Source organism: Theropithecus gelada, chromosome 2 (assembly GCF_003255815.1).
Source record: "Theropithecus gelada isolate Dixy chromosome 2, Tgel_1.0, whole genome shotgun sequence".
NCBI lineage: Eukaryota > Metazoa > Chordata > Mammalia > Primates > Cercopithecidae > Theropithecus > Theropithecus gelada.
Window position 1 is genome coordinate 17,224,511 of NC_037669.1, and position 26,193 is coordinate 17,250,703.

General features: G+C 33.8%; 1 protein-coding gene across 2 annotated transcripts in view; it reads left to right on the forward strand.

The window, feature by feature from the left end:
- The window catches only part of EPHA6 (EPH receptor A6), a 930,608-nt gene that overhangs the window by 150,509 nt on the left and 753,906 nt on the right, over positions 1 to 26,193 (forward strand). For both annotated transcript variants that reach the window (XM_025376846.1, XM_025376847.1), the window contains exon 3: positions 14,279 to 14,942. In XM_025376846.1, coding sequence (XP_025232631.1) covers positions 14,279 to 14,942 — 664 coding nt within the window. The remainder of the gene's footprint in view (positions 1 to 14,278; positions 14,943 to 26,193) is intronic.

Sequence of the window (26,193 nt, forward strand, 5' to 3'; positions counted from 1 at the left end):
GAAAATTCACTGATAATCCGCTCTTTGAAAAATAATCACTCTTGTTTCAGGTTTGGAAGAGAACTTTCCTCAGCTTTGTGAGTGTACTACTATACTATGAATACACACACACCCCTCAACACGTTATGTAACACAGATTATATAATATATGATGCCTAATTTTCGATGATATATATTATATACAACTTAATGTATTATGTTTTATAATATATATGTTTTAAAAATTATTATAGTTTACTTATTGTTTTGTAATTGCTTTTTTCATTATATTATGAATACTTTTCCAAGTCATTGAATGTCTTTTTCACACTGAATTTTACTGACTGTATGATATTCGATCATTTTACTTTTCCACAATTATTTTTTAAACTTTATTATCTCATGATAAAATTCTAGAAGCAGAATTACTAGATCAGTGTCTTAAATAACTTCTTAGAATGTTTACATATGTTGCGAAGTTTTTCATGATTGATTATCATGTACCAATATCTTTTTCTAGAAATCCATTTTAACTGTTTTGGATTATTTTGTTTTAGTTGTTACCTTCTTAACAACATAGAATTGAGTAACAATTGTGTGTGTGTGTTTTAATTATTGGAAGTTCCTTTGTTATGCACTTTGATGGATTTTTGTGATCAAGTTTGGACGTAGGAGACTGATTGCTACTAAATACTCTGATTAGTAAAGGTGAACTTGATGTTCTTGAAGGATCTTTGGAAGGAGAATGGATCTGCAGCTGACACGTAGACTTCAGTTGGATTTTGTTTGTTATAAGATCTGAGAGTCTTTATCTTTCAAAAGTGGATATTTAGCAATTATTGTTTGATAATTGACATGTATCCTTTGTCTTCTGTAATGAGGTATTGTATGCCTTTTATTTATATGCTTGTTTACTATTTTTTATCTTTATGACTCATTCTGTAATATTTTCTGTAGTTTACAATGCAGTTTTTCTATTTTATCAGGTGTATATAATTATTTTTCTGTTAACCTATAAACTATTACATTTAATTTTTGTTCTGATATTGGCTGTGTTAGGTATATGTTAGATCATTTAAGTGTACTGACTTTGGATGTAAACTATTTGCCTGTGGTAACCATATCTAATTATGTGTAGCTTTTAGCTTAATTCTGTGTCCTTTTAATGCTTGACCACTTAGGAAATGTGCATTGCTTTGCTTATTGGATTTAACTATAAACTTTAAATTGGATTTAAATTGTAAACTTCCATAGAGAAAATGGTAAACACACACATACACACACCCCTATGTATTTTGAGAGTAGCTTCAAAAAATATTTCATAAATATTTATTGATAAAATTATCATTTCTTTCTCTTAAGAATATTGGATTAATCAGAAGTATATATGAAGTTAATCATTTTTGTCGAGTACTTAATGAACCTAAGTACAAAAGTACCTAAGTACATTGGATCGATATAATGTATTTCAGAGCTGAAAGATTTATGTTCCCAATGTTACCTTAAAACTCTGTGTGATGCATCATAAGGTTCTTTACTGCTATACTAACACCAATTTTAGTTTACTATTCTGTGGAATATAATGTGCAATATTCAGGGATAGATTTTTTTCCTTGAAGTTTGCTAAGCGAATGACTATTAAACATTGTTATTTAGTTAGCCTTGAATTTTTTTTTTTTATTTTCTTTAAGAAAAGATTAATGAAACTTTTTCTAAAGTTTGTTTGAAATAATAGGGTAAGTTTATTACACTGTTTTTGGCCTATTACACAGCAGTGATTGCACCAAATCTACATAAATGCATATGGTTCTTTATAAGCAGTTTTACAGAAAGAATGTAGTACATCTAAATTACACTCTGGGTAATTAATAATTTATGAGATTAAAAAATGGAATGTAGAAGAAATTCCCAACCTGGGTCAGCAGTTTAAAACAACTCTTCTAACTTCTACTAATTTGATATTCTAAGATAATTTTTCACAATTGGAAATCAGCACCATGGAATTATTATAAAAGAATAATGCCTCTGCTTTGAGAATTTTCCCTTTATATATGTACTTACATGTTGTGTTCAAGAATCACTAAATAGAAATATGCTATACAAAATTAAATAATATAACCTATTGTAATTTTATTCAAGTCAGATTTTCATATCTGGCACCCTATAATTTCTATTGTTAAGTCAATTAATGCAGATCAACTTCATTTAAAGCCATTGGAATGGCTGATGATCATGGATATAATTTCATATGTAGGATTCTGATGTCAAGCAAGCTTTGACTTTCCAAGAACCGTTCCCATAGAACTGAAATCCTAAATAGAGCTATAATTTTAATTGAAATATGAAGGTCTAATATATTTTGAAAAACCAGGTCAAAACATGTATCATTGTGAAGTATTAAAGCAACACTAACGGTCCAAAATAAAACCTAATAAGGTAGGTACAGAATCATAGTCTTAAATGGTTCTCTGCAAATTTTATTTCCATGTTGTATATCTTTTTTTTTTTTTTTTTTTGAGACGGAGTCTCGCTCACTCACCCAGACTGGAGTGCAGTGGCACGATCTCAGCTCGCTGCAAGTTCCGCCTCCCGGGTTCACGCCATTCTCCTGCCTCAGCCTCCCAAGTAGCTGGGACTACAGGCGCTGCCGCCACGCCCGGCTAATTTTTTGCATTTTTAGTAGAGGAGGGTTTCACTGTGTTAGCCAGGATGGTCTCGATCTCCTGACCTCGTGATCCACCCGCCTCGGCCTCCCAAAGTGCTGAGATTACAGGCATGAGCTACCGCGCCCGGCCTCCGTGTTATATATCTTTAATAAGAAATCACTCTTCTCCAGATTTCTGTGTGAAGATTGTGCTTCTGTACAAACCAACACTCCACCAAATACTTTCTTGTCATGGTCACTGATAAATTTCCTATTAAAAATCTAGTATACATTGAGTGGTCTTTATCTTAGTGGATCTTTCAGCGTCATTTAATATGCTAAATACTTTCTCCTTCGTTAGTAATTTCCTTCTGTAATGTGTACAGGACATCACACTCTCAGGAGTTTTGTCTATCAATGTACATGAACATATACAGTTTGAATATTCATTTATTTCATACACGATGTTTATATCAGTTCATACATTAATACACAAATATTATACCTTTTAATTAAGTAGAATGTTAATCAGAGTCAGGGCTATAGACTTTATTGTTAGTTACAGCAAAGGTAAGTGATTTTATTGGATCTGTAAATAGCCTCTTTTTATTAAAGTGCTTCTCCATTAAAGCATGCTTCCTCAGCAGCCTGGATATTACTTCACCTGTTCAGTTCACTGTCTCTCCTGACACAGACACATATTCTAAACACCAGTTTCCTCTTCTCTGCCTCTTCACACACATACACACACACACACGCACACAGAGGAAGTACCTCTTAGTTGTAAACCTGAGTTTTCATCCTAAGTTATAATTGTGTGCACTAGCATAATGTCCAATGAGTGATGTGATGTTTGCAAGCTTCAGCTAAGTCATCTGATGTGTCTGTGTTCACCTGAGTCATGCTATGACTAGGTTAGGAGACTGCTAAAAGTTTACATATTTTCCATCTCATGTGATATATAGAATCATGACTTCAGCAGGAGTAGCTCTCCAATTAGTGGAAGCATTCAGAGTTGTTTTAGTTATAATTTAAGCTTTCTTATTATTAATTTGTATATTTAACAAATATAAAGAACCAACTGCAATCCCTGGTGTGGGAACATCCTATGGGACGCTTGTGTGGGAAGCTCTATGATGAAAAAGATAATGTCCTTGTCCTAATAGAGCTTACATTCTATGTAAATTTATCTTGATTCAAAGCCTTCATGTGGTCCAGCATAACTTTTCACATACTTTTGGTGTTGATTCTTCTGTTTTCTTTGTAAACTCAGATGAGTCAGTTCCCTCCTTTAAATCAGCTTCTTCATAAATCAGGATAATATGCTTCATTCTCCATACAAGAATCAAATTAAATGTGGTTCGTGAGATTATTTTTCTGTGCTTGCTGTATTTGCAAGTCTTACATAACTAGCATGGTATTCGTATATTGTTGAATATAAGACAGGATAATTAAGATAAATATTTGCAATCCCTTTATTTAGAAATCCTATAAATCTTCAAAGATAACATTTGCAATATTTTATTTATTATTTAAGTAAGAATCTCAATTTTTAAGCCATTTAAGGCCTTTTGGACATACAGAAGATGAACTGTTTAATAAATTTAATCTTCAGAATATGTGACAGTTTTATGGGATAATCTATTCCTTCTTAGTAGAAATTATCCTTATTGCTATAGTATTTTAATCCTGTTAATAGGACAAATCCACCAAAAGTAAAAAAAATTAATTGTAAAACTTACTTAGACTCAGCAGTTGTCTTCTAGATATACCACTGAATTCTTACCTTTTTTATTAAATATCTTTGTAGTGTTAATAAAAAAGTTTTAAGTTTGCCCAGAGTGAAATAGAAATGTATCTGCACATGATGCATTTCACTTCTTGTTTTTTTCGCCAAAACTAGTTATAATTTAAATGCAAAGCCTTCACTTTGCTGCTGCAAAAACAGATTTATGTTATTAACTACATGCCTAGCAGCAGAATTCTGGGCACTAATTTTCTAAGTTTATGTCAGTATACTGATACAAAGTGAATATTTAAGTAGTTCTGAGGAAAATATAATATTAGAATAAGAAGACCTCTTTCACAGGCTTTACTTTGATACAGAATATTAGGTACATATGGTTTAAAAATTAAGCCACTGCAGAATTACACAATGAGATCCCCCTGTACATTCAACAACTTTAGTTTATTTGGCTTATGCAAGGTAAGATGAAGAATGTTTGGAACAAATCACATATGTGCCATTTTGCAACTTTTCATTCTCAGCCATTCTGCATTCTTAATCTTAGAATGAAGTTGAAGATTTTATTTCCCTTTTTAGCTGTCTTTCCCATTTAAATTTAGTTGATTTGGAGGAATGGTTATTGGCATATACTACAAAACATTGAGAACATATTATATAAAAAACCTGGCTAGAAATTATAGATTTGTTATGATTTTGTTGTTGTATGTTGTTTTAATCTATCTTTAAATTGTCTTTTACTTTTGGGAAAAAGATCTGAATATGCTGTATCATTTCCATATTAATCATCTACCAGTGTAATGCTAGCTAATTTAAAAACGCATTTGGTCTTTTGGATTCTGTATCTTTCAAATGGTCATTTGTTGTATTCTATTTTCCATGACTATTCTCCCTTTATATATTTATTATAAATAAACATTCTGAAGAAAAATAATCAAGAAAAATACTATCTCCACATATTTATGTCCTTTTTAGTCTATAACTGGAATCTGTTAGAAATTGATGTAGAAATAAATTTAGGCCTTAATAGTTTTAGTATTCGAGGACATGGTCTCACAGCATGTAATTAACAAAATCAATACAGAAAAGGAAAGAGAGGAAAGAGATTTCAGAAACACACACACACACACACACACACACACACACACACACACACATATTTAGGAAGCACAGGTAAAGACGGAAATACGTTTCTCCAGCAGTCCCAGTCTTCCATGTTATTAGAATACTTCCTTTTCTGTTTCCTACTATCAGCATATTTAAGATTGGTTTTAACTGATATTTCATTTCCTTAAATCAGACCAGCCTTGCACCTGTTTAAGGTCCTAAGGCATCTAGGGTGTGACTTCCCCCTCCCTTTTCTCTCTGCGATACAGAGGTGAGCACATTGGTCTGAAGGTCATTGCTCTTTTCTTTTGCTCTGTGTTTTGAGTATGTTGTCAGGACTTACCCCTGCCTTTTGAAAATATAATTAGCTTTCCAGTAGTCCATTCTGTGCTAAGAAACAAACTATCTGCTCCTATTTTAAAATTTCAAAATTTATTTTGGAAATAAAAGTTTATATTTCTGTTGAATGCTAAAGGTTTTCAGAGGGAAGAAGATATAAATTTGAGAGATTTATGTAAGAACTTTGGATGTATGTGTCCATTTGCCGGCATATTATCTGAATATTCTTTGCCTAAAAAGGCTGTTTGATTGCCTTATTTTGCTCTCCAAGAAAAGAAAGCCATCTGATTCCTCAGTGACTGCCAGTTGCTTTAAGAATTAATTTCCTTGTTCTGACTTTCTGTACCCAAAAGGAATCCAGGTTTTTGGCCTAGTTTATTTAGCTTGCCATAGAAACAAAAATTCATATGTGGATGGAGAAGGGGTTTTAGAGAATCCTCAGGCATAAATATTAAATAGATTAATTATTGCTCATAGCTCTTCACATTTCCTATCACTTCTAACAAATATTCACTTCAAATGATACAGCCCCCAAAACACGAATCTTTGTGCGCACACTTTTGGCAACTTTAGTCCTCACCATGTATATCCAGGAAATAAAACTTTTTAGCCTTTTTAAAACAAATATACATATAACTTACTCTTTAGCTGTGAAATATTTAGATGTACGTAAGTTTGGTAATTGTAGCTATTACAGGTTTAAAATAATTCAATCTGTCGTTATTATAAATATCTGTATCATTATAAATGAATCTGTCATTAAATCTGTACTATTAAGATTCTCTATATTGCCGGGCAAGGTGGCTCACGCCTATAATCCCAGCACTTTGGGAGTCTGAGGGGGGCGGATTGCCTGAGGGGTCAGGAGTTTGAGACCAGTCTGGCCAATATAGTGAAACCCTGTCTCTACTAAAAATACAAAAAGATTAGACAAGCGTGGTGGCGTGCACCTGTAATCCCAGCTACTTGGGAGGCTGAGGCAGGGGAACTGCCTGAACCAGGGTGTGGAGTCTGCAGTGAGCCAAGATCATAATACTGTACTCCAGTCTGGGCGACAGAACAAGACTCTATCTCAAAAAAAAAAAAAAATCTGTATATTATATAATACGTATTTTCCCGTATATTATAGTATATAATATAGATTCTGTATATTATATAATATATAATATACTGTATGCATAAATACAGATAACATACACAATCTATATTATATATAATATGCTGTGTTTATTTTATAAAATATTTAAAATATATTAATAATACAATAAATGTATATTTATCATATTGTGTATTAGTATGATTAATAATTATATAATGAAATTGTATTTATAATATAAAACTTTGTTATAAATAATAAAATTGTATTATAATACAAATAATATATTAAAATTATATTATTAATCATTGATATTAGTAAATTATTATACCATAAAATTTTAAAACTTGGCTTTTTGACCTAGTTTATTTAGCTTGCTATGGAAATGAAAATTTATATGTTGATGGCGAAGGGTTTTTAGAGAACCCTAATATATAAGGATCTGTAAATTATATATGTCATTATAAATACTTTTGTTATTAAATCTGTACTAAGTTGGTCAGTTTGGTCAGGTGCTTGCTTTTACATAATGGGCACTGAACTAAAATATCCCAGTTCCTCTATCTAGTGTTTTTTTTTTTTTTAATTTATGTTTTTCATGTAATATTTAAAATGTCAATATATAAAATAACTCACCAATATAGAAAGTAGAAAAGAGCTCAGTAAAGCAAAAATCGAATTATACGTGCTTCTACAGAATGGAATATCTTGCAAACTACATCTCTTCTTATGTCCTGGATAAATAGAACAGAGAGACTCATTTTGTCTTACGGTCATTTTATGAATCCTTTTTTTTGGATCAAGGAATGACTATATGAGGAAATTTTGCCAGAGTCTCTTGTTCAATGAAAGCTTTTGGTTAAGCAAGAATCAGCTGTCCTTCGACAGGATGCCAGGAGGATTGTCTTAAGATCTATATAACAGCTTATTCATTCTAAGATGTACATGTGGAATACAGTGTGATAAAGTCACTGTGGTCGTAGGAGGAAATGAGAACAAGGCTTGGAAAGAAGTTTATTTTACTCGTAAGTCCCAGAGAGGGCGCCAGTGCATGCCATTCAGGGCCACAGGGGAGCCACTGTGTTTTGGTCAGGTGGTAGAAGACAGGAGTGAGGGGCAATCTAGGCTAGAGCCTTTTCTAGGGTTTCTGAGGGAAAGACAGGGTGGGGCAAAGTAAACACTTTGACGTTTGCTTAGTTTGAAAAATTCCTGTGGAATTTGGGCAGCGGGGTGGTCTATAAGTGCCTGATACCTGCCCTATGATCGATCATCTAGGGCAGGGGAAATACTGGCTTGATGTGTGAAGTAACCCATCATAAGGAAAAATTTGGGGCTGTAGACTTGGGAGGGGCAGGCTTGCATATGAAGCCCGTGCTCCAGGCCCAGCTCTTTGCTGTCTCTAATAATTGGCTAGCAATGAGAGGTGCAGTCTCTCCACCCATACCATCTCCTCCCAGCAAGCTTTGTAAGAGGCCTTAACATCATACAATACATAAAATAAAGTTAGAAGACCTAGTTCTAATTCTAGTCCATGAAACACTGGGTAATTAATTTTATTATTGAGTATTGGATTCCTTATTGTTATCATGAAAATAAAAATACCTGTCTTGTTTTATTGGACTGATGAAGACCACATCAGTTAGCATTTGTGAAAAAGTTTTGATGAATATAAATTCAGTATATAAATAGTGGCCTTAAAGATCATTACATCGAAGGTAACGCTGTAGTATTTGAAAGAAAGAACTCCTTGGAGTACAACTGATTCTTGCTTAACCAAAACTTCTCGTTGAGCAGGACACTTAGTTACAAAACTTTTCCATCCATCTCTTTGTAATCCATCTGTCCACTCCTCGATCCAAAAAACGGCTCACCCATATAGTTCTTTGTTCTACTTATATAGGTCATGAAAACAGAAATAATTTGGAAGATTTTCTCCCCTGCAGAAACATGTATGATTTAATTTGCTTTATTTAGCTCTTTTCTACATTATATGTTAGTGTTTTATTGTAAGTCCTACATAAAATTTTTCTTAAAAAGCATACATGTGATTGAGGAGTTGTAATGTTTTGTGTTCATTACCTATTATGTAAAAGCTAGCAGCTGACAGAAGTGACCAATAGCAAAATTAATAACTGGTTTGATAATATACTTTATCCTGTAATTTGTACATTTACCAGATTTATGTACATCTAAGTGTTTCACAGTTGGATAATAAATTATATGTTTGTTTTAAATAGGGGTAGGAACTTTACGTGGGACAGAACTAGAGTTGTCCAAAAGTATATGCATATAGCTTAGTTTTATAAATTAATTTCTATTCACTTTCCTTCCTCTGGCTTATTGAATTTTGTAATTCTTTATGGTTCAAGTCCAGTGCATGCTTCTTGGCTGAGCCTTCCAAGCAACTCCAGTTCATGAGTGTTGCTGCCCTTTGAACACTTACTATATTTTACTATATAAGCTATTAGATTGTTACACTCAAACCTGTGCTATCAATTAGGTTTTTTAAATTTATTACCTTAAATGTATTATAAACAAGTCCAATGAGAGCAAACTTTATATCATCTTTCTTTACTTCCCTCATAGAACTTACAGATACTATAGATTCACTAAATATTTTTAATTGCTTATTAACACATGATGTGTAGAGTTGACAAAGTACTTTATGAAGTTTAAAAAAAAGGCTTTTAAAGTAAATGTTTACACTAACTACCTAATAATGAAGTGAAGCATAGGTTTTTGACTCTCTTTGCTATTAAAGAAAAATTCCAGTAATCTTACAGTCCAAATTGGATTTTAAAAAGAATTATGATCCTCTTTAGACCCAGGAAGGGAAGCCTCTACTTCATGCTAGAGCTTTAGATGGTCTTGCCCATTCACTCCTCTGGCTACACTCCTCTTCATGAAGATATGGCATTGAAGGATAAGAAGATATGCCACTTAGATCTTATGGTTTCTTTCTATACCATAGCACAGGTATTCAAGACCCTAGACTTTCTTGCTCAAATGGCCTCAAGTCTACTTTTAGGAGCTTCACAGATTCTTGCTGGGATTCATCCTCCAAAGGATGCTCTGTGACACTGGTGTGCTCAGCCTAAGTCGACTGGAGGACTAAAGTTGGCAGCTTTTTGAAACAGGGAAAAGACAGCTTGTGTATGAGATGCTCATATATGTGCATATGTGAAATCTCTCAGGATGTGAGATAGAGCTAGAGTCAGGTAAGGGCAGAGGAGTGGGATTAACTGAGGTTAAGCGCTGGCTCTCTATAGGCCACCACATGCTGCCATGGGGTTCTTAGGAGTCCAAGTATTTTAAATATGAAACTGGACTGTCAGGTTGTTATGAAAGTATCTTTACAAAGTAGACTGATACTATCTATTTTAAGTTTGATCTAATTTAAATAATGGAACTGTAGGCTATTATCTTAAATGAAACACCTGAGACACAGAAAGACAAATACTGTATGTTCTCATTTATAAGTGGGAGCTAAGTAATGTGTACATGTAGGTCTACACTGTGGAATAACAGACAGTGGAGGCTTGGAAAGGTGAAAGGGTAAAAGGGGGGTGGGTGATGAAAAATTACTTAATGGTGCAATGTACTTTATTCCAGCATGGGTACACTAAAGCCCTGACTTCACCAATATGCAATATATTAGTGTAACTGGTAGTAGTAATTAATGTAATATGTATTATATATATATTTATACAAGTAAAAAAAAGATTTATCATTTAAAAATATTTAGGCATGTGTATGTGAGCTGCCATACTCATATTCTTACCTTGGGATCTCTACTTTTTAGAGACCCTATTTATTTTAACACTTGAAATTTTAACTAAAAGGTTAAAATTGACCTCTTGAACAGCATGGAGATTGACCTATGTGTTATTGAAATCCATGTATAACATTTGACTGTCTAGAAAATTTAACTGCTAGTAGTCTACTGTTGATCAGAAGCCTTACTGAGAACATAAACAGTTGATTAACACATAGTTTGTATGTTATATATTATACATACTGTATTCTTAAAGTAAGCTAGAGAAAATGTTATTAAGAAAATCATGGCTGGGCATGCTGACTTATGCCTGTAATTCCAGAAATTTGAGAGGCCAAAGCAGGTAGATCACCTGAGGTCAGGAGTTTGAGAACAGCCTGGGCAACATGACAAAATCCCATGTCTACCAAAAATACAAAAAATTAGCTGGGCGTGGTGGTGCACACCTGTAGTCCCAGCTGCTTTGGAAGCTGAGGTAAAAGAATTTCTTGAGCCTGGGACATGGAGGTTGCAGTGAGCTGAAATTGCACCACTTTGCTTCAACCTGGGTAACAGAGTGAGACCCTATCTCAGAAAAAGAAAAGAAAATCATAAGAGAAAATATATTTACTATTCACTAAATGGAAATGGACGATCATAAAGTGGCCTTCATCCTTGTTGTCTTTATGTTGACTAGGCTGAGGAGTAGGGGAAAGTGGAAGGGTTGGTCTTGCTGTCTCAGAGGTGGCAGAGACTGAAGAAAATTCACTTCTAAGTGGACCTGCATAGCTTAAACCTGTGTTCAGGGGTCTTTATATATAAATGCAGTATTTCCAAAGGAAAAGTATGCCTGAAATGTGATATGATTTCTATATCTACTGATGTTATATTTTATGGCAAATTTCATAGGCATTTAGATCTATATCAATCTTGAATTTACATTCTTGTTTTAGGGAATCAGATCCAAATTTGTATATCTAATATATATTACTTTCTATATTCTTGAATAAGAAGAAATTTACCAATTATGTCTGTTTTGACTCTTTTGGTACCTAAATCTAATTCTAATTTATTTTATTTTAAGTAAAAGAAGAAACATTATTTTTCATCAAACATCACAAACTTAGTGTAAAACAGTATGCATCATTTTGTTATGTATTTATGCACTGTATTTGAGAAGAATCACATTTCCAAATATCTGTGTATATTTTGGTACTTCTGTATTTCTTGATTTATATCAGTTCTGATTAGAGAATACATATATTTTTTTCACTTCAGACCCTCCTCTTCTTCTGAACATTACCCCAGCTGAATGTATTTGTAAATAAGGAAATGTTCTAATTTCATAAATGATATTTTCAAAGTTTTTCATATTTGAGTTAAAGTTAATCTCATCTTTTCAGAGTTGATTTCTTAATGAACATGGTTAATGCTTTCTATTACTATGAAGCAATGTAGCCTGAAGATACTAATTAAAGCAGAATTTACTGGGAATATAGTTATTTACTCCTATATGGGAGAGTAAAGTATGTAGTATAGACATTAATAATGATGTATATGCAGTCCCTGATAAATGAAATCAACTCTAATTATAAATGTATTCAAAATAAAAATCATCATTGGATGAGTAGATGCTCTCCTATGGGTAAAAGACTTAGATTTTTAGATATTGATTTTGACAGTTTAAAAGTATATCATATTTTTTACTATTCTCTTGATTCACAATTACATTTAGAATGATTGTATTGTGGTTCCAATGAGCTGTGATAGTGCTGGTTTGCCTTTAAGTGTCCTCAGAGTAATGTAAGACCCATTATACATTAGGATGAAAGGCATTTAGATGGGAAATCTCATGTATATTCCCTTGAGATTATTGAATCACCCCTGATAAAAAATGTGTGTATTTTGTAAAATTAAATATACAGTTGAAAGGAATTCATTGTTTTCTCTGGAAAATGCCCTCTGGATTTCAAGCAAGGAACTTGCAAAAAATACTTTTTGGATAAATATTGTGTTTAAGTTTGCATGATGGATAATATAAATTATTCTAGAAATGTACAGTAGTTAATTAAAAATACTTTGTGTCATAATGGTCCTATATACAGAGGAAAGTAGGCATTCTGTTAGAAAGTATACTAATGAAATTCAACTGGCCTTGATTTAGTAACTCTCTATAGCCAGTTAAAATGAGAAACTGCAAACAGAATGTGTTAAATAATCTTATTATAAATAACTGAAGTATGTTATCAATGAATAGAACCCTTATTCACCCTTGTTCACTACAGCAAACCATTTGTCATTTTCAGTATACTCAAATAGAAATGATAAACTATGATGACTAGCATGTGTTCCCAAACATGCTATAAGGTTACCTGAATGTTTTTCATGTATTGAAAATGATCAATTATAACTATACAAATAAAATGGAGTTATAATCTAAATTTACAGTATAGAAGTATGCAACGTTAAATGAATAAATATTGATAATCTTAACTGCTTTCAGGGTACTCAGATATTTTTATTAAATCTCTTAAAAACAGACAAAGTCTTTCCATGCAATCAAGTCGCAAACTGCTTGTACATAAACACAAAGAAGTGAAAATAATCCAGTGATCTATCTCAGAGTAAAAGCCAAAGGACTTAAAATGCTTAATAAAGACTTTTGATTTGGCTGCTCTCTGACCCTCTGTTCTTAGTACTTAATGGGCTTTCAGTGCCCACTTAGGCTGTTCCTCAAATATACCTACACACTCCTGCCTCAGGTTATTTGTATTTACTGCTTCCTCTTTGCAAGTTTCACTGTCTCATGTCTAAGACAATGCTTAAATGTCACTACTTGAGTAAGCCTTTTCTAGACATCCACTTAAAATTATCACCCTCAATCTCCTTGCCCCATTTTTCCCCATTGTACTTTCTACCATATTATTTAGTTTTACTCATTTCTACTTTTTAATTGTCTCTCTTCCTTCTAAAGTAAGCTTTATAAAGGCAGACAGTTTTTGTTCAGCTTGTTAATTGCTGTATTTCCAGTGTCCAGAGTATGGGAGTGCCTGATAAATATTGAATAAGTCTAAGGCCTTATCTATGTCTGTTTTCTATTTAAATGGTCATGTAAATATTTAATTGAATATTGGCAAAGAAAACAGACCACAATTTGTGGCAAATTGTATATGAGGAAAGATGGGAAACCCAAAGTGCATTTTTTATGTATTTAGTTGTTTTGATAAGATAATGGATGCTATTTCATGTTCTTATAATATGCCAGGAACTGTCTGAAGTGCTGTACTTGTATTTATCTAATTTATACCTTACAACAACCCTGTGAAACAGGTACTATTATCAGCTCCTTTACAGTTGAGGAAACTAGATATTAAATACAGTTGTCATGCAATTCATGTGTAAGAAGACAAGACAGGACAGCTGATTCTAGAACCCATTCTTTTAACCAAAGGCTCACGGTTAAAATGCTGTCGCATTGTTGCTTTGAATAGCTTCATTTGTATCCTTTTAACTCTTTTTTATTTTGGTAAAACAAAAAAAAACAATTGTAAGTAATCATTTCTGTTTAATCACTGTAGTTTAAAATCACTTAATGACTTTTTCCCGTTTTTGCAGTGGGATGCCATCACTGAAATGGATGAACATAATAGGCCCATTCACACATACCAGGTATGTAATGTAATGGAACCAAACCAAAACAACTGGCTTCGTACAAACTGGATCTCCCGTGATGCAGCGCAGAAAATTTACGTGGAAATGAAATTCACATTGAGGGATTGTAACAGCATCCCATGGGTCTTGGGGACTTGCAAGGAAACATTTAATCTGTTTTATATGGAATCAGATGAGTCCCACGGAATTAAATTCAAGCCAAACCAGTATACAAAGATCGACACAATTGCTGCTGATGAGAGTTTTACCCAGATGGATTTGGGTGATCGCATCCTCAAACTCAACACTGAAATTCGTGAGGTGGGGCCTATAGAAAGGAAAGGATTTTATCTGGCTTTTCAAGACATTGGGGCATGCATTGCCCTGGTTTCAGTCCGTGTTTTCTACAAGAAGTGCCCCTTCACTGTTCGTAACTTGGCCATGTTTCCTGATACCATTCCAAGGGTTGATTCCTCCTCTTTGGTTGAAGTACGGGGTTCTTGTGTGAAGAGTGCTGAAGAGCGTGACACTCCTAAACTGTATTGTGGAGCTGATGGAGATTGGCTGGTTCCTCTAGGAAGGTGCATCTGCAGTACAGGATATGAAGAAATTGAGGGTTCTTGCCATGGTAAGAAACAAACATTTAAATAATTTATCTTGCATTTAAATGATTTTTTAAAAGTTTTATTTTTTAAATTAACAAATAGTAATTGTACATATTCATGGGTGTGTACTAATGTTTTGATACATATAATGTATACTGACCAAAGTAGTTAATATACCCATCATCTCACTGATCTTTTCAAAATGATGATTTATTAAAAGTAAATGTTATACATTTATTTCAAATAATACATTTTTGAGTGGTATACCTGATAATAAATTGTGAAAAAAATTGATTCATATTAACTATAAGAAAATTACTGTCATTTTTCTCCTGGAAAGGTATATGAGAGTGTGCCAAAATGCTTTCAGTAAAGTAGTTAAACAATATGAATTGCTGTAACCACCTAATTTTTATAAAGGAAAGCAGCATCAACAACAGCAACAAGAAGCAGTTCAAAATAGTGATTTCCCTGGTGTTCACATTTTTATGGTTTATAGAAATATGACATTTAAAGACAGTTAGCAATAATTATTTCTATCATATTGAATTATAATACTTGAATTGTATTTAAATAGAATTATATTTAAATAAAAGGAGTTCATGTGTATTTCAAAAATGTATAAGCTAGTTTATACGGGTGTTATGTATGATGTTTGGTGGTTGAATATTGACCTGATCAGAGCTTAATCTTTTGGTATTATTACATAGAATTTTCCACCATATAACACATTAGCTTTTCATTTTAATAGTAGTATTTGTGTAACATCTAATTGTCAGGAAATATTAACATCACACAATGCTAGTTAGGTTTAGAACTATTCCTTTCACATTGTTATAACAATGAAGTAACTATTATTTTCAAGATGAAGCATTTTTCACTTTTTATGTAATTCATTTTATGAAGGCTTATTTACCTAATAAGTATATACATTCAGAATTTTTATATGCCCCCCAATAAAGAGCATACATTTGATTATGTTTAGATTTAGGACTCATAATCAAAACACAAATATACAAATAAAATTATTTCATGGTAAATAGTAATATACTGGAGATATTTCCCTCTCAATGAAAACTTCTTAAGAGGGTATTTTCTATAGCACCAGCTTGAATTTATTGATTTCTTTGTTGATGTTATATTCACATTCATTAAAAAGGATGACAATAAATAAGAAAAACATATCTGTATGACGTAAGAGTTATAGATAATATATGTGAAGTTTTAAAGGTTTTATCTGTTTATAAAACACTTGGGTTCTTGACTCTTGAAAATTTCACTAGAGCTGCCAGTGATGATTATGTTTTGTAACTGGAGAATATTAATATTTGCATGAGAAGTCTATAGTATATATTTTACAAAGCATGAATCAGCTTTCCTATGCTTTTAATCATTAAACTATGTTTCATTCAAGTTTATTAATACAGATTATCATTATAGTTTATCAAAATTTTGTTCACTTATAACAAAGATTTATAACAGAGAAAAATTAAACCATAAATGATCCTGGAGGTAGGATCTAAAGATATTTTACATTGGAAAGTGCATGTATTAGTTTGTTACACTGCTATAAGAACTTTTTGAGACTGGTTATTTCTGAAGGAAAGAGGTTTAAATGGCTCACAGTTCTGCAGGCTTAACGGGAAGCACTACTGGAATGCCTCAGGAAACTTACAATCATGACAGAAGGCGAAGGGGAAGCATGCATGCATTACCCTGGCAGAGGAAGAGAGAGAGAGAGAAAGGGGGAAATGCCACACACTGTCAAACAACCAGATCTCATGAGAACTCACTCTCACGAGAACAGCAAAAAGGAAGTCGATCCCCATGATTCAATCACTTCCCACTAGGCCCCTTCCCCAGAATTTCAAGATGAGATTTGGATGGGGACACAGAGTCAAACCGTATCAGTGCACTAAAGAAAAATTTATACATATGGATAATTATCCAGTTAAGTGGAGAAGACAATAAGATCTAAGGATAAAATGTATTGCACAGAGAAACCATGTAGTTTTTTTGATACAGGCATGCAATATGTGTAATAATCACATCAGTTTTACCATATTTTAAATTAGGTGTAGTGATTAACCATTGATAAAAATAATACAGTTTTACAGTTTTTTAAATATTCAAAGACTTATTTAATCTAAGAATTTGTGTGATTTGCTATTACTAAATATTTGTATTCCTTTACGGCATTTACCACAGAATTAAAGTAACCAACCATGATGTCTACATATTTTTTTACTTAATATGCTTGGTGTGAAATTTTATTCTTATTTATATGCCTTAAAATTTCTTCTGTGATTTGGTAAGGATAGTTTTGGACAAATGTTAAGCAGCATCTGTTTATCTAGAGCTTCTACGTGTGTATATTTATGGCTTGTTATCTTTATTATCCTTTATCTGATTGCAGAAACATGAGGGAGTCAGTACAGAACAATTGTTTATCATCTTGTAGTGGATGGCAGAAATTGGAAGGATTAAGTTTGAATTCTATATCTATGGCTTACAAACCTCAAAATCAGGTGTTTTTTTAAATTTATAAAGTAGTGGTTATAGTCACCTAAAAATAAAATACATGTAAAACTATTAAAAACAAGCAACATGCCTGATTCTAGTTAAATATAATGAATTGCTATTTACAAACAAAAGAAATGTCAGAGTGGATGTGGAGACTACATTATTTTAAAGATATATATAGTGCACTACCACCAGTGTTCATTTTAGAGTACTTACTTTTACGTGTTCTTGATGTTGCATGTTGCCCCTTTCTTTCCTCTGATGAGAATTTTATCATTGCTTTTATTGCCATCTATTCATAACTTATCTCACAAAAAATCTCTGAATTACATGTAATCAAAAGGTCGAACTAATTCAAACTTATATGAGAAAAATGTAGTATGAGTAGAAATGTGACCACATATATAATAGGAAAAGAAAAAATGAGTGTATCATTATTTTTCTTCTCATCTATTCTGTGAAAACAATTAATTAATCTGCACTATTTTTTTTTTTTTTTTTTTTTTTTTTTTTTTTTTTTTTTTTTTTTTTTAGAAACAGGGCCTTATTCTGTCACCCAGGCTGGAGTGCAATGGTGCGACCATAGCTCATTGCAACCTTGAACTCCTAGGCTCGAGCGATTCTCCTGCCTTGGCCTCCCAAAGTGCTGTGATTGCAGGGGTGAGCCACTGCTTCCAGCCCCAAACTATTGATGTTTTTGAGCATTTATTATTTCTTAATCACTTTCTTAAGTGGTAGAGATAAATATAAATAAGGCATATGTTTCTGTTATCCATTGCTATGAGACAAAACAGCCCAAAATGCATTGGCTTAAAACCACAATGATTTATTTTTTTTTCAGGGCTCAGCTAGGTAGTTCTGCTTAATATGCAATAAACAGCCATCACTCATGTAGCTGAATTCCACTGGGAGCTTTGACTTGAGTTGGAATGTCCAAGATAGCCCCTCCTCTTCCAGGGCCTTTCTCTACGTGGCCTCTCCTCATTTAGTATCTGTCCCAAGCTTTCCCGGAGTGTAGTTGCTGGCTTCAGAGGGAGTTTATTCACATAACCATCTGTAAAACGAGTGTCTGAGGAGACAGCACAAGACTGAATACCTGAAAGTATATTTATAGGGGACTGCCACCATGGCAATATATTATTTTACAGTCTACTCTCTGGATTCTCCTGATTAATGTCCCTTCGGCATGCACAAAACCCGACACCCTCCCAAAGGTTCATCCCGTTAGGATATCATGTTGAAGTCCAAAATAGCATGTTGAAATCAGTTCCAGATTCAGATGAAGTTTCATTGCTAAAATCCCTGTTGATCTGCAGAGCTAAGAACCTAAAAGTAAGTTATTGTTCCCTACACACGCAACACACGTGGAACGGGGGCAGGATAATTGGAAAATAGTCTCCCGTTCCAAAAGGCAGGGAACACAACAGTCACTGGTCTATTGTGATTGTGAAGTGTAACTGGTGTTTTCAGGGTCCCTGACTACAGGGGCAGAGAATGTTTTCTGATTAGAGCCCAGTTCTGCTACTTGTGATTGGTTCCCTGTGTCTTTTGGCTTTCTTACTAGTATCTTGCCCCTGCACTCTTAGTCATCCACTCTTTTAATAAGAATTGCCCATGTGCTAGTTGCTAGTTTCAACAGTTGTCTGGAAACCTCTTTAATTTGATCCACAACATTATGAAGTGCTTTTTCTCTCTTCCAAGCTATCACAGGCAGGATTATTGCCAATTGCTCATCACATAACATGTGTTGACCTTTTAGTATCTGTATTAACAATTTCCTTACTGATCTTCCAGCCTCTACTCACAGTCTCCATGCTATTCTTCAGCCTCTACCATCTGTTCAATCCCAAAGCAAATATCACAGGTTTTAACTTTTTGTTATGGCAACATCCATATCTTGTACAAATTATTTGCTTATAGTTTCTACAATCTGGAAATCAAGATTTGGTTCACTGGGTCATTCTTTTCCTGTCTTAGCTGAGGTCACTCATGCAACTGCAGTTATTTGGAGGTTTAACAGAGCTGCATGTCTAGGATGGCTTCACTCATGTATAATGCTTCATCTGTTATGTTTGAGATAATGTTGTATACTGTCTAAATCCTGGTAACAATTTTAGTATGTTTTATTTCAGGAAATTATTCTAGTTTTTTTTTCTTTCTGATATATCAACTAGAAGGGGTTACTCACCTTAGCATTCAAGGAATTGTACATTTTGACCTTGTCCTGTTCTTTTGCAACCTCAGCAAATTCTGTCCACTATTCTGTTTTTTATAGCTTTTGAACAATCCGTGTGTTTTTGTGTCTCTTACCTTTTTTCATATTTTACCTAGCTGCTTCTGCACCCTTTTCTTCTTTTTCTGTGATGAAATTGTATTTATTCTTCAAGACCTAACACAAATGTCATCATACCCCTGGGTCTTCACAAAGTTAATATCACCCTCCTCTGTGCTACAATTTGTGCTGATTATTCGTGTATCTGTTTCACTAGGGCTGTCACATAAAAGAAGCGTACTTAAAAATCACGTGATGTGAATGGTCACAAAGCACTGAGGAGTTAAAAGTGCAGCCTGTTGGTGCTCCTGTGGAATGCTATGTTTCTTCTCATTTCTGTGAAATAGGTAAATTTTCTTGAGGGAGAGTTGTTGTATTTTAGATCTGGAAGGTCTTAGAAAATATGTTTATCCATCATTTTATGAATCAGGACACTAAATTACTAAGAATAGAATTTAATTTCCTGGGGCCACACAGTAGTAACTAATGGTAGATTGAGAACAAAGCCCAGATATGTCTCAATCTGGCCTTTGTGTGTTTCCCTTCCACCTATCCCCCATTCCTTTGTGGGTTTTTTTTTTTTTTTTTTTTTAAAGACAGTCTCGCTCTGTCACCAGGCTGGAGTACAGTGGCACGATCTCGGCTCACTGCAACCTCTGCCTCCTGGGTTTAAGCGATTCTCGTGCCTCAGCCTCCCGAGTAACTGAGATTTGTTGGTCAGGATGGTCTCAATCTCCTGACCTCCTGATCCTTCTGCCTCGGCCTCCCAAAGCGCTGGGATTACAGGCGTGAGCCACTGCTCCTGGCGCCCCCATTCTTTCTCACTCTTTCATTTCCTCATTCCAGACATCCATGCCCTCACTTTGATGCTTTAATGTTTCCTGCCTGCCAGACCCAAAGCACAGGAGCCCTAAGTTTCTCATTATTAATTAGGCCTGCTCTGCCTTCTAGTTCTCTTCAGGAGTCCAATGTGGACACTGTTGGAGCAGGATTTAAGCATCACTTTTGAAATTCATGCTGCTGAGGATGATGAAAAGATATATAGATATGATTTCATCTGGAACTTTGCTTTTAGAGATGATAAACAGGAAAAATTACAGTGAAGCTTTAGGGATTTTCATAATTTGCTTGAATGAATTTGAGAACTCTTGGTCAGCTATGCAACTAAGGCACAATAAGCTGATTTAAAATAGAATAAATCTGTGTCTAGTCATACTCCATATCTAACGAATGATGTATATTTATTTGCATTTTAATAACTTGTTAGGACATTTTATCCTAAAAGTTATACTACAGAATGTTTGAATTTTTGATTCTTTTTTGCATAATATTATTAAGGCATACCTATATCCAAATTCTCGAAGCACAAAAGAGAGTGGTAGACTCTTACTCTTGCTGTATGAACCACGCTTAGATAGATAGAAAGATTATATTAACATGTTTGCTAAAATTTAAAAGCAAACACAAATAATTTGGGTTGCTTTATTATACCTCATAAGTAGTATTTTAGTCTTCTTTCAAATCTCAACTGATATTTCATAACTTTTAATTTTATTTCATAGGTTCATAATTAAGACTGTCATATTGGGCATGTTGATATTAGAGATTTAACATTGTTTTAATTTATTCTACTTAATGTAAGACTTTTCTAAGGTTTTGAATTTAAAAATAACATTGATTTGCAAAGTGTTATGCTAATTTACATCAAATAGTCTTTCAGTTTATATGTCTAAGAGTATTTTAGCACTCTGGAAGAAATAATTGGAAACAACATGCAAAATTGAATGCAATTTTTGTTTAGTTATGTGAGTTCTAAAGTGGCATGAATCCCTAATAAGCTCCTCTTAAACATTAATTTAGGATAAATCTCATTAAGGTAGTGGTACTTGTGCTTAGAGATATTAGTTTGTGTTTAAAATTTTAGACCTGCTGAGAATATATATATATATATAGCAATAATGCCTTCTTTACGCCTGTAGGTATCACTCAGTATAACCTAACAAAATAATATTTGTCTATGGAAATGAAAATTGTGAAACACCAGACATAATTAAAAACCTTTCTTCTGCCTAGAAATATGCTTTAAATTTTTTTTTTCTAGTAGTGCATTAAAATTCAGAAGAAAAGGATGGTGGCAATTCTCGGACCATTGCATTCTTGTTCACAGAGGTGAATGGGATATACGGGGCCTTTTGTGACATTGTATTGATTTGATCTCTTGAAGAGTGTTGTTATTAATGCTTCATGGCATAGTCCTCTGCTGCTGTTCAGAAACATTTATGCTGTGTGTTTATGATCTTCTGTCTAATCATGTTATCAGAGATGACTGTGCAAGCAGAGAGCATAAAGAAATTTGAGATACCAGGATTTGCTGGCATTAAATAAGGGGGTTTGAGGATATGATGAAAAGCTGAAAGGTAAGATTGGGATCAGAAAAAAAAAAAGGCAGATTTATTGGCCCAGGTAGTATTTTCACTTTCTAAAGGTTCTCACACACTAAATATAAACTCTTATATTATAACCTTCAATTCCAAACAAAGCAGCTTTTTCATGAAGCAATTCCAGACTTTCATCTATCTTGAGAAGAATAAAAAATCAAGAAGTCTGAGAAGTCTAAAAATAGAAGGTATTATTTCCAAGCAAGAAAGGGTAAAGTTGAATAATTACAGACATACCTCAGACATATTTCAGGTTCAGTTCCAGACCACAGCAATAAAGCAAATATCGCAGTAACGCAAGTCACATGAATATTTTTATTTTCCAGTGAATATAAAAGTTATATTTACACTGTATTATTGTCTATTAGGTTTACAATAGCATTGTATCTAAAAACAATGTACATGCTTAATTTAAAAACACCGTATTGCTAAAAAATTGCTAACGATCATCTGAGCCTTCAGCAAGTCAATCATTTTGCTGGTGGACAATCTTGCCTCGATATTGATGGTTGCTGACAGATTAGGGTGGCAGTTGCTGAAGGTTTTGGTACCTGTGGCAATTTCTTAAGATAACACAACAATGAAGTTAGCCACATCAGAAATCTTTCATGAAAGATGTCTCTGTAGCATGCTAGGTGCTTAATATCATTTTACCCAGAGTAGAACTTTCAAAATTGGAGTCAGTCCTCTCAAACCCTGCTGCTGCTTTGTCAACTAAGTTGAAATAACATTGTAAACATTTTGCTGTCATTTCAGCAATGTGCACAGTGTCTTTCCTGGGAATAGATTCTGTCTCAAGAAACCACTTTCTTTGCTCATCCATGAAGGGCAACTCCTGATGTTTTCAAGTTTTATCATGCCATTGCAGCAATTCATTTGTATCTTGTCTCTGCTTCTGCTTTTTCTCTTGCTATATCCACAACATCTGCAGTTATTTTCTGCATTGAAGTCTTGTACCCCTCAACGCCATCCTTGAGGGTAGGTATTAATTTCTTCCAAACTCCTGTGATTGTTGATTTTGTTTTACCTCCTCCCATGAATCGTGGATGTTCTTAATGGTGTCTACAGTGTTGAGTTCTTTGCAGAGTATTTTCAGTTTACTTTGCCTGGATCCATTAGAGGAATCACTATGGCAGCTGTAGCCTTAGAAAATATATTTCTTAAGTCATAAGACTTGAAAGTTGACATTTCTCTATGATTGATGGACTGCAGAATGGATGTTGTGCTAGCAGATGTGAAAACAACATTACTCATCCTGTGTATCTCCATCAGAGCTTTTGGGTGACCAGGTGCATCATCAGTGATCAGTACTATTTTGAAAGCAATCTTACTTTCTGAGCAGTAGATCTCAACAGCAGGCTTAAAATTCTCCATAAACCATGCTGTGAACAGATGTACTGTCATCAAACTTTGTCGTTTCATTTATAGAGCATGGGTAGAGTAGATTTACCATAATTTTTACTGGATTTAGGATTTTCAGAATGTAAATGGGCATTGACTTCCACTTAAACTCACAAGCTGCATTAGGTCCTAACAAGAGATCCAGGCTATACTTTGAAGCTTTGATGCCAGGTAGTGACTTCCCTTTTCTAGTTACAAAAGTAATAGATGGCATCTTCTTCCACTATAGGATTGTTACATCTACATTGAAACCGTAAGTGTGGCCACCTTCATCAAAGATTTTAGCTAGGTCTTCTGGATAACTCACTGCAGCTTCTACATCATCAGCACTTGCTGCTTTACCTTGCATTATCTTATAAAGATGGCTTTTGTCCTTAAACCTTGTGAACCAACCACTGTTGGCTTCCAATTTTTACTTTGCAGCTTCTTCCCCTCACTCAGCCTTCATGGAATTAAAGAGATTTAGGGTCTTATTCTGGATTAGGCTGTGGCTTAAGGGAATGTTATGACTGCTTTGACTTTCTGTCCAGATCACTGAAACTCCTTATCAACAATAAGGCTGCTTTGTTTTGTTATTCATGTGTTCGCTGGAGTAGCACTTTTTATTCCTTGAATAACTTATTTGCAATCACAACTTGGCTAACTCTGGTGCAAGAAGCTTAGTTTTCACCTATCTCAGCTTTCAAGGCCTTCCTCACTAAGTTTAATCATTTCTAGCTTTTGATTTTAAGTAAGAGAGTGTATCTCTTCTTTTCACTTGACCATTTAGAGTTCATTGTAGGGTTATTGGCTTAATTTCAATATTGTTGTATCTCAGAGACCCAAGGAAACAGAGAGAGAAGGGAGAATGGCCAGTGAGTGGAGCAGCTGAAACACACCATATTTTATTAAGTTTTCTGACTTATGTGAGTATGGTTTATGGTACACCCCCAAAAAAGGGTAGGGACATTGAAAATCACCAATCATACAAAAGTAACATAAAAAATCATTGATAATATCTGTTATGGTTACCTATGATATAGGATCTGCATTACATGTAATAAGGATGTAAAAGTTTGAAATATTGCTAGAATTACCAAAATTACCAAAATCTGATACGGAGACAGAAAATGAGCACACGCTTTTGAAAAAATGGCACAATAGCCTTGCTTGATGCAAGGTTGCCACAGACCTTCTGTTTTTAGAAAATGCAGGCCGGGCGCGGTGGCTCAAGCCTGTAATCTCAGCACTTTGGGAGGCCGAGACGGGCGGATCACGAGGTCAGGAGATCGAGACCATCCTGGCTAACACGGTGAAACCCCGTCTCTACTAAAAAAAATACAAAAAACTAGCCGGGCGCGGTGGCGTGCGCCTGTAGTCCCAACTACTCGGGAGGCTGAGGCAGGAGAATGGCGTGAACCCGGGAGGCGGAGCTTGCAGTGAGCTGAGATCCGGCCACTGCACTCCAGCCTGGGCGGCAGAGCGAGACTCCGTCTCAAAAAAAAAAAAAAAAAAAAAAAAAAAAAAAAAAAAAAAAAAAAAGAAAATGCAGTATCTGCAAAGTGCAGTAAAGTTCAATAAAACAAGACATGCCTATATATTATAGTTTGTTCTTTGTCATGATTTATAAAAGAGGTTAAAATGCAAACCTACTTGAAATTATAATTTTAGCAAATTATTTTGCACATATTTAATATCAAGTTTAGTCCATATTTTATTCTGTTAACTTGAAGACTTTATATTCCTATAGGGCTGTCCTTAATTTAAAAAGTCAAATTTATGTAAATAAATTTACACACATTTCTATGGGAGCATAAATTTATTCACTATCTCTGTACTCTTTCCAGACGTGACTTACCATGTTACCCACTGAAATGCCTCCTTTTCATGTGAATTCTGCCTAGAATTTTAATTCTACCTTTTAAACAAGTGAAATTAATGTGTGTGTATATATATATTTTTTTTTCAATAGTTGGATACATCAATATATAGTAACAGTTTTTGTACCTTTCATTTTGTTTATCATTATCTCCTTTCTTTTGGGTTCAAAAGTATGTCTTTTGGTAGTTCTTTTGATAATGTTATATGAGCAGTTAAGATTTTTATTTAATGGATATTTAAGAATAGCTTTTCTTTCTCTCCTTCTTCATTGATTGTTTATTTGGATGTAGAATACAAGATGATGATGATTTTAATTCAACATTCTGAAGATGTTATTTTCCCGTCTATGAGAATCTGTTATTGCTAATGATCTGCCGACAATTTAATTGTCATTTCTTGGGCGATTATGTATAGAATCTATATTTTTAGTTTTTAGTTATATCTGATGTGTCTGGGTGTGGATTTTTTTACTGCTTTTCATTCTGTGTTTTTAACCTGAGAAAGAGAGAAACAGAGAAATAGAAATAGAAAGAGAGAGAGAGATTGCTTTCTTTTATTCTGTATTTCTAGAATTTTTATTAAATGTGTTTGTTGGAAATCTTCAATTTATCCTCTCTGTCTTTGAAATAATTTTTTGAATATTTAAATATTTGAATATTTAAATCCAGCAATAATTTCCAGGTTTAGAATTTTCACTTTGACTATGCCTAGCTAAGAGTTTACCTCATCTATTGAGATATCTTTATCTTCACTAGTTTTAGTTGTTAATTTTTTCATTCT